The 22,571-nt window shown below is 41.4% G+C and overlaps 1 protein-coding gene across 1 annotated transcript; it reads left to right on the top strand.

Annotated features, from left to right (window-relative positions):
* The first annotated feature begins 429 nt into the window (after positions 1-429).
* tmem38b (transmembrane protein 38B) lies at positions 430-20,636 on the top strand. The gene is made up of 6 exons (XM_010892832.5): positions 430-854; positions 13,028-13,184; positions 15,366-15,550; positions 16,156-16,243; positions 16,532-16,649; positions 19,308-20,636. The coding sequence occupies exons 1-6, from the start codon at positions 731-733 to the stop codon at positions 19,641-19,643; spliced, it is 1,008 nt and encodes a 335-aa protein (XP_010891134.1). The 5' UTR covers positions 430-730; the 3' UTR covers positions 19,644-20,636.
* The last annotated feature ends 1,935 nt before the right edge of the window (positions 20,637-22,571 follow it).

Raw genomic sequence — 22,571 nt, 5'->3', positions numbered from 1 at the left:
TAATTCAGTCCCAGTTGATGTATTAATCTTGAGGGTCTCCCGTTAATGGCATGTAGCCTCCACAAATCGTTGTGTTTTGAAGTTGACATGACATAAAAATTGTGCATCCACACCGTTATTTAATGTATATGTGTTTAACGGTACATTACAGCTCCGGAAAAAATTAAGAGACCACTGCACCTTTTTCTTTCCTTTCCAAAAAAGTCGAAAAGGAAGGTTTTGAGTGAGGAACCGAAGGGTTAAAATTGAACGCTTCTGTGCCCAAACTATGCCTTATCCATGTATTTGTCTGTATTTTGTGCAGGAGCTCGCGTTCTTGCACGGGTTCTTGCTTACATGTATATCATGAAAACCTGTTCTATAGATCACACACAAAACGACAGATTGGCGAACAGTAGCGGGATTAGCCTATCAGAGAGCTTCCTCTCGTTCCACCCGCCACATCATCCCAACAGCAGAGACGTAGCAGGAATTCCGCATCAAATCTACTGGCCTTCCGTTGCTGAGCGACCAACTAGGTGCCCGGAAGTTCACTAACCAGCTGTTGATAGTTTTGACTCCGAAGATCCAGCTGTTTCGGCGGGATGAAAACAAAAAAGACACGGACAGACCGATGATAAGATTGCTCTGATGCTCGCAGTTGGACGGCTGCCGCGTATTTAAACACTTCGAAGCACCAGAGAACACTCCAATCGCGAGTTGGCGGAGTATCCAAGCTAGCTAACAGAATATGGATTTGTTTAGGGCTCTACATTTGGACGAACTGTCCCATGCACTGGCCGGTTTGTCCATGTTCCCATACTTTGACATGGCGCACTACGTCGTTTCAGTGATGGCACTTCGAGAACAGCCAGGTAAGCTGAAGTTGACCAGTCAAAGTTACTACAATGGTAACGGTACATCTGTGAATAAAGCCACATTTACCGGCCTATTGCAATTTTTGGTAACTTTCGTGACATTCCATATGTCATCGACAATGTGTGTGGAATGTTAATGCAAGGCTACGCTTTGTTTCCTGGCTTTGTGGGTGTTCAGCTTCGAGGTTGTTTGAAACGACATCTACGTATGTGTGCGAATCAACGTGTGGGAACTTGATACTTAAGAAAACGTCATCACACCCTAACACTTAATTTGGCTCATTGAATATTTACAATATTGAATATAGGAGTAAACTTTATGTTATGTAATGAATTAATGGTGCACAAGTTGGGATTCATGCGAGGACCTTCATATTAAAAAAAACATTTAATATGTAAGCCCCTACTATGGTATTCTATGTTGAAAGTAATTACACCCAGTGAGACCCATTTGCAATTTAAATATAAATGTTGAAGTTACCCCACCACACACGTCCATAACACCACATAGTAAATAGTGATACCGTGCTATATGAAGGCATGTTTTGAGCCTATACAGTGTTTTAATAAATATACTGTGCTAACAAACTAAGCTTCCTGTTTGAGTTCTGATGAGGAATTGCTGTTGAACTAAACTCATCCCACCGTTAAGTGATATTCCCCAATAACCAATGTGTTATCAAGCATTTATTAAGTTAAAGAAAATGGCTCAGTTTCTGAGATTGCTCTTTTAAAGGTCAGTGAAAGTTTAGCAGCTTACGGTATTTACTTTGTAGAGATATCATGTTGACATACAACCAACATTTATGCTGGGCACCAGCCACTGTGAAAACAATAGTAGCTGCTATACAGTATGGACACAATTACCTCAAGTTAACCTGGCAAAATGCCAAGTTTATCATGTTTATAAAACGTGTCACTCTAAAGTGGTTCAGTCTTACAACAGGTGGACTTAAACAGCTTCAACACTGACCTTTTCCCCAAACAAACCAACCCTGGGCTCAAATGCTATTCGACATCTTTCTAATAAGTGTAGCATTTTCTCTGGATTTGTTTATCTGGACTGACAGATTAGCCATGGTTTGGACTTTTGTGATGCTATCATAAAAATTCCATTGCAACAGAGTCAGCTCAGTCAAGCCCTGGTTATGTATACAAAATAATTTCAAGTAGTCTTTGAACCCAGGTGTGAAACAAATGTCTTGCTCCATTGTTGTCCTTGGCTACCAGAATGTAAAGTCATTCTATTTTAGAGCGGTGTGGCCCTGCTGACTTGTTTGGTATTTCATTCCCCGTGGCCTGGGCAATACTTTTACTCTCTATTACTCCTATTGGGAATGCCTATGTCCTATTTCGTACCTTTTTCATATTGGGGTAATGCGAAAATAAACATTAAATACAACAAATAAGGAATTTTACAGTAAGCCCTGGTCAGAAGTGGTTTACTAAATAGGGAGCAGGGTATCAGTTTGGACCCAGGCTTTACCTCCCGCAGTCCCTCTGGAAGTTAGTGACTGGATGAGGAATGGGATGCACTCATGCAGTTTCCTAGTGCAGTGAACAGCTTAAAATATCCCAGGATCTCCCTACAGAGCAAGGTTCCTCATGCCATCTCTCCTTTGGGTGTCTGTACAATGTTTGTGTGTGCGAGAATTGTGGGAGAAAGGAGAAGCTCACTAAAACTGGTGGCACACATTAACTTTGTGAGTGCTGTTTGGGTATATTGAATAAGAGGTGTATACAGCTGATCTGAATTGCATACACATTGGGCACATTTATTATAGGTTATCTCATGGTTGCAATTGAATGTTTTCAAGACTTGTTTGCATCGTGTTTGGTTTTATCATGAAACAACATATTCTCCTTTCTTATTTAATTTTAAGATCTTTTCAGGCATTATGCTTTATTCTGCCAAATTAGTGGAGGAAGATGGCGAAGAGTTACTGCTGACAGAGATGGTGTCATAATCACATGATCACAGTAAGGAGAGAGAAACTAATCTGGTGGGTTATTTTAGCAGTTTTTTCACAGCAGTCAACCTTAGTTTAGTCCATAGGTGCATGTAAATATCCTGTTAGTAGAGTTGTAAAGAAATACAGCAGTAACCTGTTGAATGCAATCCTGTTAGTAATCCTTCCTGCTAGATCAGGTCTATTGAACTGGAGAGGACAATGATCTGTAAATCCCTGCCAAATCCTCTGCAGGCAACTACCCCCAGTAACTAAGGCTGCTGCAATATGAGACTATGTTTACACACTCGGAGACCTTCTTCAAAGTGCTTGAAAACCTGGATAAACCTGTTGGATACCCTCTGCCTCAAATACAATTGATACTTAACCTGTCGGATCAGTTTGCAAAAGTCAAATGCAAAGTCCCTCCAGTCTGGAATAGTCAACTGACCAAGCTAAACAACAGTTGGCATCTTGCATCTAGATTTTTAAGGATAATAACATTGCAGAAGTTTAATTTTCTTATGAACAGAATCCACAAGGTAGCAACCATTCAACTCTAGGCTTATTTGCCGTTTCCTCATGACAGACAAATAACAGTACAAATAAAAAAATCTAATTGTTCGCCAGTTAATAAGGACATTCATAATAGGTAAAGTAATATGAACAGTACATTTACATGTGTTTTTGGTGGGGGAGAAGGGACCTTTTCCATTAGCAAATACTAACAGTCTGAGCATGAATGAATAGTGAAGAGGAGTCTGGTAACAAGAATGTTTGTTTGTGCGTGGGTGAGTGTGGTCAGTCAGTCCTATTCAAGTTTGGAGCAGTCTCATGTCTTGCAAATAGGAATCGTCTCTGAGCTTGTTGGCATGGGATGTCATGTACCAATACAGACACCTGATGGATGCTAGGATGAATAGTGTGTGTGTGTGTGTGTGTGAACAGCCTATTTCTGACTTACTTAGGGTTCCTGTTCTCCAGGTGTGTTGTGTTGGTGTGAATTGCGGATCGGTTGTGGTAGGCAAATTGGAGTCAGTCAACCAATCCTGGATATCTACCTTTGAATTGGGCTAAGACAACCCTTTAAAAAGACATGTTACCTAACTATCACAGCCATTAGGGTATGTTACCTTGGTTTTCTTAGGCACTGAGAAAGTCCCCTTGAAGCAAGTGGGGTGGACAGCCTGGGACAGGTTGAGAATGTCAGTAAAGATGTATGCCAACTCTTTGGCAGAGACAGAGGAAGTGACCAGGGAAAGTCATCTGGGCCCGTGGCTTTGTGAGTATTCACTTCCTTGAAAGTGCTACTCACATCAGCCACGGAAACAACAGTCTTCCTGGTTGGCTCAGTATTGTTTTTCGCCTTGATGCGAGCACAAAATGTCGTGAGCTTGTCTGGGAGGAATTCGGATGTTCTGACCCCTGGTGTCTTTTGTGCTTTTGTATAAGGCTCACATGCCATGCCCATCTTTTCTATGATCTTAGCAACATAGACTTTTTCTGCATATGCAGTATTCTTAAAAAAACAAACATAAAAATCGTTATCTTTTGGTTTAAATGGCCACCTTTAAGGTTTTTTTACTAATTACATTTTTGGAAACACAAACAGCAATGCTGAGTTTTATTTTCTTTTTATGTGGTTTTCCAACACATAGGAAGAAATGCACCATCGCCGTAAGACACCCTTGTCTGCACCACAATGTGCTTTAAAAAAAGGATAGACTTAAAGACTAAGAGAACACTGGAGAATATTCCAAGTTTCAACTCGTATTTTATCCAAGAAAGGAATGGAATGTTTCAACAGAGAATTCTCCCCATCTCTCCATCTTTTCCCCATTTGAATGCATTCATTCTCTGAGCGATTGAAGTTATTTCTTCAGTGTATTTTTAGATCTTGATTCCCGCAAAGCACTCAGACATGACATTTTCGAGGAAAATTATGTAGACTTAAAGCCTCTTCAAAAGCTTTTACTGAAGCCCATTACCGTTTATTATTGCTATATATAGTTGGGTTTATGGTTCTTTTACACAATCCACAGTCCAAATGAACTTCTCAAAGTAAGCTGTATAGGAAGTAGAAGGTCTGCCATGGAGAATATGAAAAACTCAGCATTAGTTAATTCTGTGAACTGTCTCTAACCTAAAAATAAATGCATCATCCGGAAGTACAATCAGAGGGGACCTTGCCCAGAGACATATAGAGAAAGAGAACAAAGCAGACCCAACGACAGACAGAGAGATGGGGAGAAAGAATCCAGAGTTTGACGCAGACTAATGTACTGTGATACTAATGTTATTTAGCCAGGCGTTGTATATATCAAAGTGTTTTTTTTTTTTTTAGCAGAGTCTAATATGAAACTGCAGCTTGTTACAGAGACGGGACTTGACTCACATTCTGCTCCTTCCTGTTTGGAAAGAGAGCATGTGAATTCCTTTTGTCTGTTGCTAACTCGTCTGGCTTGCTCCCAGAATCTGTTTGTACTGCCTCGCCAGTGCTAACAGTACAGTTGTGGACATGCCAAACATGGCATACGATTTGACGGCACAAAGAAAGCCTTTAACAACAGCATGAGGTCAACGCTGTGTTCAGGTTTATCAATTCATCTGGTCTCTTCACTTCACCGACAGAAGGTCATATTTGACTTGCAAATGCTCTCCAAATGCAAATCCAGCTGGTGACCAAGGGTGATGCTCATTGTGTAATATATATGTTATATTATTAATATATATAGTGTTTCCTGTACAGCTTAACTAGCTAGTAGCTACAGTACTATGATTGCATGGGAATCCTGACAATGTTTATCTCTGCACAAGTTCTTGATGAGAGATTGGATTCTAAGAAACCTTTTTTGAGTGTCATTTATCACATTGTATGACAGTGTATCTGACCAAAAGCAAATGTTCTTACACAACTTTGTAAACACTGCCTACCTTTGTCATTATTTTGTATAACATGCTGTAATTCATAAAAAGAGAAGCACTACACTTTCCGGGATGTAGATTTAATACTTCTGTCCCCCCCCAAAAGACTCTTGAAACAAAAGCAAATCTCTGGAATGCATTTGTTTGTTTCAAAATCTTTGCTAAATACAACAAGCCACTCAGGCAATATCGCCTGGCAGCATAACTTGTTCACCCATTCTCAAGTGATTTTCATGAATGCAAATTGATAAACTAATAAGTTTGACTGCATAGGAACTTAGTATCAATAAGATGTTTTTTCAAGTCCTTTTTACATCAACAGTTGTCACAAAGTGATTATACAGATACTCAGCCTAAAACCTGAAAAAGCAAGCAACAACAAGAAATGAATGCACAGTGGCTAGGAAAAACCCTAGTAGGGTCGGAATCTAAGAAGAAACCCTGAGAGGAGCCAGACTCTGAGGGGTGGCCAATCCTCTTCTGGCTGTGCTGGGTGAAGATAAGAGTGCTATGTTTTTGGGCCACATAAATATTTCATTCCGGAGGTGCTGTGGCCCTGTCTGAAGTGGTAGCGTAGTAGCTTGGAGATGTACAGTATTAGTTGCCAAAACATCTCTCGTTATGTTGACTTGTTTGGGTGGTAAATTATGTATTTGTGCTGCGTTTAAAGCCCTAAAGGCAATAACTGCTTTCCAAGTGGAGAGAACTCATCACAGTTAAATTTCACACGATTCTGCTTGTTGTGGCAAAACAACTAGCTTATCTAGCTTTTTTGGTACTGTAGTGTGCACACAGGAAGAAGAAAAAAATCTATGGTTTGTAAAGTGGCTGAGAGCCTAATCTTCAAAATTGCACAGAAGATCAAAATTATGATTGCTTACCATGTATCTAATAAAATATATTTTGTTGATAGTGAATGTGAAATAATTGAAATAACTGCTTTTAGAGGAATATTTGGGGATTTTATCTGCTTACCCAGCATCAAATTCATGGATACCCATTTTATGTCTTTGCATTCAGTTTGAAGGAGGTTTAAAATCAGTGTTAGAACAATCGCTAACTACCGTTAACGCAATTAATGGAAGTCTAGAAGAACTACACCAGTAGCAATATGCTTGTTAGCTGTTCTTTTAGACTTCAAGTCACGGTTCCTGTTGAGAGATTATCATGACTGCTGAACAACGAACACTAGATAAGACGTGTTGGCTGTTACTGATAGGCCCCACACACCCTGTCCACACCTCGTGCTAGGAACTGTCCATGTGACTGTCATTGATTCTACTGATAGACACATGAACCACAGGGGGCGTTGGAACATACCATACAAGCGTATGCTGTAGAATAAACCTTTCTTATTGGAGAATCATAGACTGTAATGGTTGGTTATGACCATTGACCACCTCCTATGTGTTCTGGCGTAAAAGACTGTGTTAACTTTGTAATTATTGGAGAACAATGGAAGATTAACATTGTGCACTCATGCAAATTAAGAAAGCGCTCCTCTGACCTGACATGATATTGCTCATGGATCAAAACACTGCATGAAAAGGCCTGTTTCGGAGTTTGTCCATACAAGTAAAGATCTTTGTAATGGTGACAGGTAAAAGGCCAGTACAGAGAAGTTGTGATATAAAACGATTTTAACCAGTTGTAAGAAAGCAGCTCTTGACATTTCTGGAAACTCCTCAAACTTTGCATATGCCAATTAGTTCTTAACACTTGTCTTTTACCCTCATTCTAATTTAACAGTTTACACTCAGCAGTCAGCCTAAAGTTAAAAAGCAGTACCCTTAGTGTTGTGCTTTTGGACACAAGTGGACAGAAGCTAGCATAATGCTAGTAAGTATAATGCAAAACGTAGTATGACGTCCTTCATACTGGATGCGAATACATTACAAATGGTATCCACATGTTTATTGGACCCTGGGATGTGCAACCCCGTTTCCTAAAATGTTGGGACGCTTCGTAATATGTAAATAAAAACAGAATGCAATGATGTGCAAATCATTTAATCCCTATTGAATAGATAATAGTACAAAGACAACATATCAAATGTTGAAAATGAGAAATATAACTTTTTTCAGAAAAATATGTGCCCGCTTTGAATTTGATGCAAGCAACACATTTCATAAACGTTGTGACAGGGGCATGCTTACCACTGTGTTGCATCACCTCTTCTTTAAAAAATACTCTGTAAGCGTTTGGGAAGACCAATTGCTGAGGAGACCAATTGCTGTAGTTTTGAAAGTTAAATGTTTTCCCGTTCTTGCTTTATATAGGATTTAATCTTCTTAAATGTTTTGGGTCTCCTTTGTCATATATTTAATTTCATAATGTGCCAAATTTTTTCAGTAGGTGACAGGTCAGTACTGCAGGCAGGGAAAGGCTGAAAGGCTCATCCTATCTGGGTTGCTGTCTTTATACCCAATCATGTTACTGACCTGTTGCCAATTAAAGTTATTTAGTTGTGAGATGTTCTACCATGTTCTTTTTTTGCATTACTCAACTTTTCCAGACTTGTTACCCCTATCCCAGCTTTTCTGAAGTGTGTTGCTGGCATCAAATTTAATGTGGGCATATATTTTTCAAAGAACAATAAACATGTTATATTTCAACATTATGTTGTCTGTGTACTATTTTCTATTGAATGTAGGGTTTAAATGATTTGTATTCTGTTTATATTTCGATTTTTCCAATTTATTTTGGAAACGGGGTTGTAAAACCCCCAAACTAAATGCTATAATGTACTTATTTGTAATGGTATGATGTAGTGATTAGTGCTGTGCCTTTGCTGATGTTGCAGGTTATGGACAGTTTCCCAGTAGACAGGTATGTAATTACTTACTCACCTTGTAACTCATACGTATTAATAACTTATCATTACCGTAACCATCCCATCCACCTGTGTAGATCGCAAATGGGTCTAAGTAAACTTAGCTTTAGAGATCCATTTACAGGATCTCTTTGTCCCAGATACAATCCATGCATGTCTTACCATGCTTTATTCATTATTAATTTTTTCAACTTTGCCTGGTCCTTGATCTGTTTAGTGTAGTCTTGCCAAATGATTCACAGGAGATAGCAAGTGAACGCCAGCAGTTCTGGGATCAGGCCTTATTTCACCAGTTGGGTTAAATATTTGTATTTAGTAACCCAGACAAGCTCTTGTTGTGTAAGGGATATAGTGAAGGAGCCTCTTGTTCTCCTGCTATCACAGTGATATAACCTTTTTTCTGTTATGACTGTTATAATCTTCTGTCAATGGATCGTGAGTGACCCACCTTCAATTCATGGTTTGCATGACGGTAGTTCTTTTTCTTTGATTGGTGCCATCGCTGTCATAATAAAATGTGTGCTAATGTGCCTTAACCACAACTTCAGTTGCAAAATGAAAAACCTTTCTACAAAGCAAAAACACTAGAAGCCATGAAAGCTGTCAGTAATGTACTCTGTATGTGTTCAGTATTGTTACTTAAATCTAGCTGTTGAGGAGGAGTAGTTGAGGTGTAGTGGAAACCAGAAACTGGATCGCAGGAGCCCTGGAGCCGGCACCCAAACACACACGCAGACACAGACACACAGGAGAGAGGGAGGGCATGGCACAGACTAAGAGGAGGTGGATGCTGAGGGCTTGAAAGCTGTCCCATTGGCATTGAAATATGCACAATATACATTTTCAGCTAGGCTATATAACAATTAGTTTGCTGTATGTTAGAAACATATATTGTTTGTTAGTGCAGAGTTTATTTACATGTTGTCTTATTTTCTCTATTATTTTGATTGTAATTTTTTCCAGAAACAGTTTATTTTAAATGATGTATTTATACAGAATCTTTACCACTATAGACATATTTTAATCTGATAGCAGGTCCATTCAAACAATGACATCATTGGTACCTGAAAAAACTATCCAAATCAAAAAAATTATGGTTTAGAGAATCAACTACATGCACAAAAAGAGTGAACCTATGTCCTTTTAACCCTAAACTTTCACACCTGATACAATCTAGCAATATTTGCACCTGACCAGTAACTGAAAGGTAGATTAGCGGGCTAATTCGCTTTTTTCTTCTTTCACGGATCATTGGATTAAAGCATCTGCTAAAGGACTTAAATGTAGAATGTGCATTAGCGTGGACCTTATTAATGAATTATTTATAATTTTCTTACCCTCGTACTTTATTATAATATACATATATAATAACCTTTCTGACAGAATGTGAGCATGTTTGAACCATATGTAGAGGTAGGTCAATGATTTTAAATTTTCCGGTACTTTAACTGCTTATTGGTTTGGCGTTATTTGATAGCCAGGTCAGTACATCAAGAAGAGGTTGATGGTCCATGCCATTAGAGAGCAGTACCTTAATTCATTTCATACAAACAAGGTTACAGCCACCCTTTAAGTCTTTCTGAGAGAAGCTGGAAGATTTTGTTACACTCTGTTGCACTATTTGAAATGATGGAACTTCCAGATGGATTTAATCCAATTTTATCCTAGAGAGATAGTTTGTGCAATGAACATGGTGAATGACCATGGTGAACTCACAGTTTCTCTTATCCAGAAATTCAGTGGTCTCCTGACATGAAATAATCCACAGCTTCAGTTCTTACTACAAGTGGTTGAGGAGCATTGTCATGCTTACCCAGACAGTAGACTTTGATTGTACAGCGAGAAACAATTAACACACAAATACTTGATGAACTTGGATCACTGCGGGTTCACAGTCTGATGAAGAGGACCTGGGGCAGTGTTAAAAATAAGTCAAAACGGTTGCTCAGGAGAACGGGAAACCTACATGGCTTCCCTCCAGGAGCTTCTAATCTGTCTTTAATCCCTCAGCTTACCAGGCTGGCTGTACTGAACTTGACTAGTGTGGGGCTAACCTTGAGGGAAGGAATTAGACTGCTAGTGAACGTTCCTCTAAAAAGAGCCACTCTATGTGGCTCTGAGAAGGGGAATGGCTGGTATGCATGTCCTACTGTATGTTCACCTTGTGGGCTTATTTACCAATTTATTAAGATCCGAGTTAGTGTTTGTTAGCCGCAGCAGCTCCTCAATCCATGCAATATATAAATCATTACATAATACAGTCAACAGCACAAGGACAAAAATAGATACATTTAAAACATACACTGTATAACCCAGTTCACCTGAGGTGAATATAGCAGTATCTCTTTAGTCATGTTCCCTAAGAAGACTTGATCACCATAATCAGTCATCTCCCTGACCAATATTTTCAAAAGCCCAAATCTTTTGACCCTTTCCATCTTTGGTGATCAAGATGTAGCAATTTGAACAAAAAAGGTGTTAATGCAAGTAAAGCAGCCCATCATGAGGCTGATGAATCAGAATAAATCTATCAGAGACAGGCCAAAAAGGTAGGTGTATCAATATAAACATTGTTGTTCATTGTTAAGAAGCAGTAATGCCCTGGTGAGCTCAGCAAAAGCAAACAACCTGGTAGAACACAGAAGACCAATTTAGCAGATGACTGAAGAATGATGTGTCAAAGAGTGCCATAAGGAGAAAGCTACTCCAGCATAACCTCATAGGGTTTTCCGCAAGGAAACCTTTGGTAAGCATTCAGAACAGAACGGCCAGCTTACAGCTTCTTAAAAAGTGCATTGAAATACCTGTAGTATTTTTTCTGACAGATGAGACAATGATCAATGTGTATCAGACTTGGAAAGAGGAAAGTGTGGAGAAAGAAAGAACTGCTCATGATCCAAAGCATACCACTTAATCTGTAAAGGGAGTGTTATGGCCATTGCTGGCACTGGAATTGGCTCACTTGTCTTCATTGATTATCTGACTGATGAAAGCAGCAGCAGGATGAGTTCTGAAGTGTACAGAGATATGATCTGCTCCGGTCCAACCAATTGCCTTGAAACTCATTGGATATAGTAGTTCACCTTGCAAAAAGACAATGACCTCATACGTACTGCTGAAGCAACCAAGGAGTTCTTCAAAGCCAAAAAGTTGACATTTCATGACCCAATCACACAACCTAAATTAATTTGATCATGTGTTTCACTTGATGATAAGGCTGAAGACATTGATGCCCTGAAACCGGACAGGAAATGAAGATGGCTGCATTACAGGCCTGGCAGAGCATCACCAGGGAAGATACTGAGTGTCTGACAGCCATTTGCAACCAAGTACTAAATACTAACTTTATTTAAGGTTATCTTATTACTTTGGGTCCTGTAAAATGGAGAGACTGAATAAAAAGGTCATGCATTTCTACACAGTTAACTGTTTATGGATGTAAATACCCTCAAATTAAAGCCGACAGTTTATCCTCTTAGTCATGTTTCATTTCAAATCCAATATGCTGGAGGACAAAGCCAAAACAATAAAATGTGTCATTGTTCGTGTAGTTATGGACTGCAGTGTATATGTAATCTTGTATTTTCCTGGGCCAAGTCTGGTTGCAAATGTGTCTCTGATTAGCTGATGTGGGGGTTTACAGCCCGCCCCTTATACAAATGATTATTAGATCACATTTTTCACATCACCAAGTAGGCCATTCCACCTGAACAGGATTACATTCATTTTTCCCCCACCTCAAACAGCTCCTACACAAAAAAGGTTACAGAAAAGGAGATCATTGTTGCTTCAACCTCATATAGTATAGACATTTCATCATGAAAATATTTGAATGGACTGGTCTTTTAACTGAGCAGATACTAGCAACAAATAACAATCAACCACTCTGTAGTGGGAAAACAGATTTTAATGTCTGTAGAAACATTTGTGAAGGCAGAATGAGGACATATCTTGCTTTCGGCCTGACCTAGTTCTCAGTTGTACTGTCGTTAATATTTAACCTGCCATTGACGTCTGAACAGAGGTCCCTCAAACAGTGACACTCCTACAAAGTCCAACTCTACCACAACAATCTCCTCTCTCCATAGTCTCAGCCACGTAGTGGCTCAATTTTTATTTCTCTGCACTTTTACCGGTCATGTATTTCCTAGGACACAGAAATACTATCTTGTATTCTGTATTCATTTTCATTTATGTCACCATGTTTCAAAATCTGATTATGTTGGGAAGGAAAGAGCTGGTAACACTGTACGCAGTGGCCCCCTCTGATGTTAGACAATGTCATTCTGAGATGATAATGATGATGGTAATGATGATTATCTCTCTTAATTGTTCTGTGGCTTTTTTTTCCCCTCAACCTTAACAGAGTTTCTCCCCATCCTGACCAGTAGATTGTGTTCCTTGCCATGTAGTCCATTTGATCCACTAAACCTAACCTCTGTCTAATGGTGATTGGATTTCAGGAGCCCGGGAGGTGGCGCAAAGGAGCCCGTTTGCCTGCTGGTTCAGCTCCATGCTCTACTGCTTTGGAGGGGGCGTTCTCTCAGGCCTCATGATGGCAGAAGCCCCCATAGCCCCCCTGTCCAACAGCACCAACATTATCCTTGCCTCAGTCATCTGGTGAGTGCATCTCCCATTAGCTTTCAGAGATCACAGGAAAGGAGGTACTCGTGTCCAACAACACCAATGTCCTCGAGGCCTTTGCCATTTGGTGAGTGAAGGGGGGAGAGATTGAGGGAAGGAGAGAGCCACGCGGTGAGTGATGCAGAAAGGGGCAGGAGAGAAGTTGGAGAGAAAGGTGAATACAGGGAGAAAGAGAGGAATGGCAGGACAACTGGTCTCTGGGAGGGACGGGTAATGACTAGTATTATGTAGATTGGTGTCAGTGGACACTAAGTAGCCAAGGGACTCACTGCAATGGGAAAAAAAGGTCCTGAAGTCATATTCAAAGGCTTTATTAAAAATGACTCATGTTACTAATTACTATTTTTTGGAGAGATAATTGGGGGATGCTAGACAGACCAGACCAGTGGGTGTGAGACTGAATAAAATAGGACATCCACCTTTCTTCCTCTTCTGTACCATACGGTTTTAGTGCCCTCTGCTGTTTGGAAGCTAGCAAGCACAGGGCTCCCAACATTTTATTAACTGTGACTCACCTTGATAGGATGTACAAATCCAGCAACCTTTTAAGCGAACGGCAAAACCGCACCAGTCAAAAAATGCTCTTTTAAAATGCTGTTTCCTTTGAATAGTTTGAGATAGGGACGGGCCGCTTTCTGCAGTACAAAAGCGCGACCGCGAACATAATGCCATGCTCTCTGGCAAATGTGGTATAACGAAACCTGATCAGATATCCCTGTGTTTTTTAAATTCTCACAGGCAAAATAAAGTGATAGAAATGACTTGGCTCATGATGCGTGGCATTCAAATGATAAATAGAACAGCAGCCTCAGCTGAACGCACTGCTGCTTTGAAACAAAGCTATCAGGCTTCCCTAAAATGGGAAAGGTGGCATGACATCAAGGTTTTGGTTGTACAGCTATTGAGACGGACAGAGATTACCATGTGTCATTCAAATATAGTATCTTACAGGCACTGGTGCCCTGAAGTTGAAGGTGCTTTACAGGTCACATTTATTTAACTGTTCTAAAATAAAATACATTGGAAAAGTCATCTTAAATTTCCTGAATAAATAAATATACTTTATATGAAATATGTTTAGGAAGGGTATAAAACCAGTATAAAAAATGATTTTGCCAGTGAATGCTGTCAAGAGCAACTTCCTGGAGCAATGGAGGTTAAGTGCCTTTCTCAAGGGCACAACTACAGGATTTTGTTTCAGGTTTTTTTTGGTGATGGATGGACAATTGAGGAAACAGGATCATGGTCTCAACACCAAAACAATGTTTCTTTAGGCTAGGTGTCATTTTTTGAATACTGACTGTTGAACACTGCTGAACACTATTTAAAAATGGACATTTTAAGTAACTGTCTTTGTTGCGTTTAGTCACCTTGTGAATTTCATTAGCTGGCTCAGTGTTGTTTCATGACTCAGACTTAAGCTAGCGTGACAGAATATGCAAATGAACAATTAGCCAGTTAGTCAGCCATTAGCAGTGCTCTAGCCTGAAAAGAATTATATCTGCATCGTGGAGCATGTCAAGCCTGATCCCAGGTCAAATGCTGTAAAACCATGCTTAATACTAAACTGACTATTGTAGTATGTAAGACAGACAGGTTAGATCATGTTATCACTGAATTCTTTTTTTTATTGTCATTTGACTAGTATGATCTTCTAGCAACTGGTCAAATACTCTAAACACTAGACTACCCAGCAGCTCTAAAATAACAAAAAAAACATGCGACCGTATAGACAATCTGAGAAATTCATCGGAATTTGCTGAAAAGCTTTTCATGTTCTACCTTCCCCAATCCTCCCATTATGCCGGTGTGAAAGAACATGGAGGGCGTTTTGCTGTAATATACTGCTCATACAAGTGTCGCTCATGAAATACTTCTTAGGCATTGATTGATTTGTTTGTTCTCTAGTTGGAGATGGTTATGATTTACATTTAGCTTCCTATTCCCCAGCTGCATATTTGCTAGGTTATTCTCGTTGTGCTTGAGGAGGAAGTGTTAAGTCAAACACTTCCCCCTGCTGGTGAACTAGAATGACTTCTGGACAGCTCATAATATTACCGGGGATTTACGTTCAACTGAGGTCAGACGTCACGCTTATTCTCTCTGTATGTCTGTCCATCTGTGTGTGTGTGTCTGCCCGTGCACACGCTTCCGTAGGTACCTGGTGTTCTATAGCCCCCAAGACGCGGTGTACTCCTGCACAGCCCTCTTCCCCCTGCGCCTGGTTCTCACGGCCATGAAAGAGGTGACCCGCACCTGGAAGGTTCTGGGAGGGGTTACTCAAGCGCAGAGCAAGTACAAGGATGACCTGCTGGTGATGATCGCTGTAGGATGGGCCAAAGGTAGGTATCACACACACACACACATATATTAAGTACATGGGTCAGGGGAGGCTGGTGCCACCTTCATTGGGGAGGACAGCCTCATAGACATGGTTTGGTCAAACCCTGGCCGCCATACATTCTACTAAGACACCACTTAGGGTTCATACAGACCTGTGCATCGCCATTAACGCTGTTGCTGGCATTTCGTGAAGTGTATGTCGTCTTGTCAATTTAGAGAAGAAAGCCTTGTTGTTAGTCAGAAGACAGATTTCAGAAACATAATGGATGTTGAAACCATCAGTATTGTGGTTTTTCATTTCCTGAGTATTGGGGCTTACAAATGTTTCTCGGCTTGACACTAATTGTGATCCTGAAAAATGGGGGGGGGAAAATGAAAAAAACATTCCCTTAGTATTTATCAAGCCGCAAACTAATGGAGTTCATTGATTTGACATCTTCCAACAAATGACCCTGTTCTCAGATCAGGTTAGTGCAGTGTGGCAAACACGTCCTGGTCCTTCCCATGCTAACAGACCACTGTAGCCGGTGAAACAACTCAAGCACATCTGGGAGCAGGTTATGAGGGGTCTTTAACACCCAAATGACACGCATTTGTCCCTCAGGTGCCGGCGGAGGGCTAATCAGCAACTTTGAGCAGCTGGTACGAGGAGTCTGGAAGCCAGAGTCCAATGAGCTTCTAAAAATGACCTAGTGAGTGTCTCCCCGACCTGTACCACTATGTTGTGCACAGAGCCATGCAACTGGAGACTGACTGACTGACACATCTGCCCTCGGCCGGCTGCCCGAGCTTACTGTGACTTTGATCTCTCCGCGATGACGACGGCCCGGCCTGATGTGCCCCCCTATTCCGACATGGAGGACAGAGGGGCCGAGAGAAACAGAGGGAGAGTCAGCTGGGGAGGGAGGGAGAAAAAGAGGAGGTCACGAATGCCCGGTTGCCAGCTGGGACTCTGACCATCAACTTTTGTGTTTGCACAGCCCCACTAAGGTCACCCTGATTGGAGCGGTACTGTTCGCCTTGCAGCAGAACCAGTACCTGCCAGTCCAGAGGCATCACCTCATGCTTCTCTACACCGTCTTCATCGTCGTCAACAAGGTCGGTCACTATCCCTAACCCCTGACCCTGGCCTCTCTATCCCTAACCCCTGACCCTGGCCTTTCTAGCCTGGGCCCTGACCCTGACCATGGCCTCTCGATCCCTAACCCCTGACCCTGGCCTCACTATCCCTAAACCCTGACCCTGGCCTCACTATCCCTAACCCCTGACCCTGGCCTCACTATCCCTAAACCCTGACCCTGGCCTCACTATCCCTAACCCCTGACCCTGGCCTCTCTATCCCTAACCCCTGACCCTGGCCTCACTATCCCTAAACCCTGACCCTGGCCTCACTATCCCTAACCCCTGACCCTGGCCTCACTATCCCTAAACCCTGACCCTGGCCTCACTATCCCTAACCCCTGACCCTGGCCTCTCTATCCCTAACCCCTGACCCTGGCCTCACTATCCCTAACCCCTGACCCTGGCCTCACTATCCCTAAACCCTGACCCTGGCCTCACTATCCCTAACCCCTGACCCTGGCCTCTCTAGCCCCGACCCTGACCCTGACCTCACTATCCCTAACCCCTGACCCTGACCTCACTATCCCTAACCCCTGACCCTGGCTTCACTATCCCTAACCCCTGACCCTGGCCTCTCTATCCCCAACCCCTGACCCTGGCCTCTCTAGCCCCGACCCTGACCCTGACCTCACTATCCCTAACCCCTGACCCTGACCTCACTATCCCTAACCCCTGACCCTGGCTTCACTATCCCTAACCCCTGACCCTGGCCTCTCTATCCCCAACCCTGACCCTGTCCCAACCCCCTCATTCTTCTCTCCTCTTCTTCCTTCACTGCTGTCCACAACCCAAACAGAACAACAATTACATGGGAAATACGTAAGTAAAAAACTGGGCAAATATATTTTCTGTACAGATGTAAGGATTCCAAATTACATTTAGAAATACATTTTACGCATTAAAATACATTTTAAACTGCTTAACAAATACTTTTTGTCCATTTTTGTTTCATTCAAAATATGTTTTACATGTGTTTCTTTTCTGTCTGTGGACATTTTCTAACCTACCCCTAACCCTAGTGTTAACCCTAAACCTCTCTGGACAGGGACTCTACATAGGGCAGTTTTCCCAGACCACATCCAGTCTGGTCCCAGATCTGTTCATGCTAAATAGCAAACTCTCATGGTCACTGTGATACAAATATATATGGTTCAATATAAATGCAAATAAAACCCAACACCTGGAGTAAAAATACATGCTCTGGAGTATCTCTGAAAATGCTTTTCAGTCCAGAAATAGGCTTCAGTCTTGATTTGGGAAATCGTCCAACAACTAAAGTTAAGTGCAGTTAAACGACATTCCTTCTCCCTGTTCTCTGTCTCACAGCATTACGTAGCAGTATTTCAGTAAAAAAAAACGAATACAAAAATAACCCAACTACAGTTCCATTTGTCCTCTGCTTAACAGTGAACTTTCAGTTCCTCCTCTTTGCTCTCTAAGGGCTGAGGTATTTCAAACTCTACACATTCTTGAATTACATTGTTCCTGGTAGTGGTTCCTGCGTGCCTGGCTCAGGACCTCAAGCTCAGCCTTGACCAGAAGGAGTTGTTCAGGCACCCCAGGTTAGCGCAGTGGTCCTAGGCGCACATTGGCAGCACCAAGCTGACCACCACAGTATAGTTTTGAGCATTGACGTGGGCGCCTGCAAAGCTATATAGTGCCCTCACAGGTGATAGTGCCCTCACATGCAGCAATCTACTTGACCTGGTTGGAAGAGCAGTGTGGAGAAAAGCAGAATGGCATGACTTGGATGCCTAGGACTACAGCTTGCCCTGTCTCTTGGGAATTTTTGCTATGGGATTGGCCCAGAGATAAAATTGGATATGACAAAAGTTGCTAAGAGCGAAACATTTTTCTTAAAAATAAAAGATCTGCTATTGCTTTCCGGGAAGATCTGCCTGACTCGCTTGTTCAGGTTCATGCTCTACAACATTAGAATAGCAGAACCTCTCCTCACATGGAGAGCAGTGCCTAATCCAGGCACCTGTCATCTCCCATCTAGACTGCTGCAACTCACTGTTGGTAGTGCTCCCGGCTTGTGCTATCAAACCCCTACAACTTAACCAGAGCGCCGCAAGTTCTCCCATGTCGCAACACTTCCATGCACACTCCTCTGGCTTCGCATCCACTACGGAGCAGCATGGGGAACTGGTTAATAGCAGCTTCTTGATTGAGTAAAAGAATGACCTGGCACAACTGTGATATGTGGCTATTACAAACAGCTAGCCTAAAACAAATGCACATGTTTTAAGTGGCTCTAGTTCAGTTAGGTAAATTGCTAAAGTTCACACTTAATTCAATGACCTCGATGACCTCTGGCAATGACTCAGCATTAGTGGGAGTGTTTCCCCTGACAGGAGGCTGTTTTCATCATTTTCACTTGGTTGCATCATTCTTTCTCCATCCTCCAAATTGACATGTCCCCTCCCTTGATTCCTTATAACCACAGGTTCTCAGAACACTCTAAGCTTTCAGTTTTAGAGTTCAACCGTTACTTCAATGAAGTAGCATTTAATCGGATAAATCTAATACCGGCCCAACATTGCTCCCTCTATGCATGGTAATCTTCACAGTACTGCATTTCTCCTTCGTTACAAACAATTCCATGTTTTCCTATTTTTTTTTCTCCCCCAGACAAGGATGATGCTGACCGGTTCGTCAACCTCCCCCTTCGCTCCCATCGAATCTCTGGTGTACCGCACGTTGTTCTCTGGGCCAACGGCGTCGTCATATGCCGCCCTCACCTCAGGGACCAAGAATCCCGCGGTGAAGAAGCTGTCTGCAGACAGCTCGGTTAAGAAGAGCCCCAAAGGGGCCTCGGAGAGCCCAAACGGAGCAGCGGTCCCTGAGAATAAAGCCCCAGGGTCACCGGCCAATACAGCTGCACACCATAGGGGAAAGAGCTCCCCGAAGAAGGCCAAAGAGCAGCCGGAATACGCCGGATCTGAGGGCACCAAGAAGAGTGAATAGCCCCCATTATTCACTGTACTGTACCGAAATAAAATCTAGTTCTGACAGACACAATTTGACTGTTAAAGCCGTGGGTACACTTTAACTGTGTTTCTATGCTGTACTTCTCTTCTTTATCTTGGCTATGCCAACCTACAGCACACTCTGCATCCTGTGATACTGTCATCCGGTGTGGGTTTCTATGCCTCTTGGTCCAAACCCTTTCATGCGTGATCAGTAGATATGCAAGCAATATGGTGAAGCTTCACCATGCTTTGTAAACACATATCTAGATCTTTCAGATCTTCAGAAGGGTTATAGCCAAGTGGGAGGAAATTGGGGCCAGCTGAATGAGAGCAAGTAGGATCTGTGCTGGTTTTAATATATTATAGTAAATGAAGCTATATTTAACTTTTTCTATCAAAGCTTGATAATCCTTTTCTAATGCTGGGTTGTTGCATCCTGTGTTTTTCTAAAAGGTTTTGGTGAAAAATACTGTCCATTCTGCTGACCTATGAATGTCCACCACTGTTGAAATATTTTAATATAATATATTCTTGTTTACTGTCCTGTACATTTTCTTCTATGAAATGTGTTAAGATTTTGCATACAGAGTTTAAATAATGACTATTGTATTTATCCTGAAAGAAATTAACTTGATTGTACTTTTCTGCACTTTGCTGCACACACTGTCTTGTTTGTGAATGCTTTAAATTCCATCGCTTGACTTGAAAACACTTAATCATTTGAAAACAAAAGTGTGATAAAATGTTTGGTTATTCCCCTTTTAAGATGTCAGTTCATAAAACATTGTCATTGGAGAAATATTCAAATACTCTCAGTGCTCCTTTGAGTCAGCTAAGACTTTCTGAACACTAGCTGAACTCTATCCTCAACAAATACCAGGGGGTCCTGGTATTTTTTTGTAACTTGGGCATGTTTAGGGGCAAGACACATTTAAAATGTCATAAATCTGATTTAAAAGATAAATCTCCACCTGCTTTTCTTTTACAATGGAGTTTGGTGTGTTTGTTTTAATTAGGAAGTGTGCGGTATTGCTGCCCCTAATGAACAGTACATGGTCATGACTGGCATTAATTGCCCTAATGTCTGAAGTCTCGGATTCTGAGCAGCGGAAAGAAACGCAGATCACATGCGTAACCAGTCTTCTATCAGGAAGATGAAGAGCGAGTGAAACATTGCATCATTGTAGCATCAGACCTTGATTGATACCTCGCCCACTTTCAACAACCCAGAAAAATAAAATACTGAAATCCTGAAATCCTAAAAGTTCACAAAATAACCTCAGATAGTTTGGAAAGGAATCCCACGGGAATACAAATTAAGAACCGAGGTGGTGTTCAAAGACTTGGCGTAAAGAAGTCTTGTTGCAGATAGCAGATATCTGTCTGTAGTGCTCACAGTCCACAGAGGAGTCACCACCTTCGCATGTCAATTAGGGTGCTATCTATGTACCTGTGGGTGTGTGTGTGTGTATCTGCGTGAGTGCATTTGTGTGTTTGACCCGGTGAATTCAAAGTCCTGGTAAGTTAAAGTCACATTTCTTCCTTTCCCTTTCTCCCTCATATGATCTGATGGTTGACAGCTCCACTCCAAGCGGAGCGATTGCTTCCAGACAATTCCTTTAACGAGGTCCAGCCTCTACCTCAATACACACATGCACACTAGTTGAGTGGCCTCCAGTGAAAGGGCCTGGCTGGGGTCAAGGGATAAGCCAAGGGTATGGTGTGCTTTGCATTTGGACTGTCGGGTTGTCTCGCTGTGTCAAACACGGGAAGGAGATTAAGCTGGAATGGCAGCTGAGTTAAATACAGGGTTTGTGTCTTAAATGGCTTCCTTCCAGTGAACTACGTTTGATAAGGGCCCATAGGACAGTCAGAAGAAGTGCTCTGGAGACAAGGGTAGGCTTTAGAAGGCTGCCGGGTCAAATGAAGAATAGTGCTTAGATATCAGGGGAACGTTCTCACCTCATCTACTGCTACTACTTCTGCCTGTCTGTTTTTGAATGATGAGGTTACTGAATAGACTGAATAAACCATATCATCGGAACTGATGACTTTTTGATGACATCCGTATTTCAATAAGTACAATATTAGAGACAAGGACACGAATAATTGAATGTTTTGAGTTCACGCCGGTTGAATTAAATATTATTTAAGACACAGTAAACCATGACTTCCCACCAGGCAACGGACAGCAGCACAGCACAGCGTGTGTCACGTGGGCATGGTAGCTACCTGTGCTAACTTCTGGTTTGAGGGGAATTTAGAACTTTTTTAATTTCATCTTTCACAAAATAATTTGTGTGTAAAAAAACATCTAGTGTCTGGGCTCCTAGACAATGCTGCTTCTATAATTCCCCATTTATAACCTGCACCATTCATTTTACAGCTTTGTTTGTATACAAACCCGAGTATAAACCGCATATTATGGCCGGAGAATTATGAATCGTAGATATGTTGTACATTCATATGAAACATCTGTCATAGGGCGCAACCAAAATAAATGTATTGAACAATAAAATATGTTTTTGAAAACTCTAAAGCCAATTATATCATAATTGCACCGTGAGTTTCTGAGACCTCTACATTGTCAAGCAATCATCTGTGAAAATGTTTGCTCGTAAACTTGTGTATTAGCCATACCTATTGATCAATTAGACTTTTAAAATGTTAAACTTGGATTAACGAACACAACGTGACATTGGATCACAACTGGTGTTTGCTGATAATGGGCTTCTGTATGCCTATGTAGATATTCCATTAAAAATATTTCTTTTTTTTCCAGTTGCAATAGTCATTAACCACATTAATGATGTCTACACTGTATTTCTGATCAATTTGATATTTTAAATGAACAAAACATGTGCTTGTTGTCGAAAGATATATTATACAGCTATGGAAAAATTGAAGAGACCACTCGTAATTT

The sequence above is a fragment of the Esox lucius genome, chromosome 14, assembly GCF_011004845.1.
Source record: "Esox lucius isolate fEsoLuc1 chromosome 14, fEsoLuc1.pri, whole genome shotgun sequence".
In the NCBI taxonomy this organism is placed as follows: Eukaryota; Metazoa; Chordata; class Actinopteri; order Esociformes; family Esocidae; genus Esox; species Esox lucius.
The sequence above is the reverse complement of the archived record's forward strand: the minus strand, read 5'-3'. Positions and strand labels throughout refer to the sequence as shown.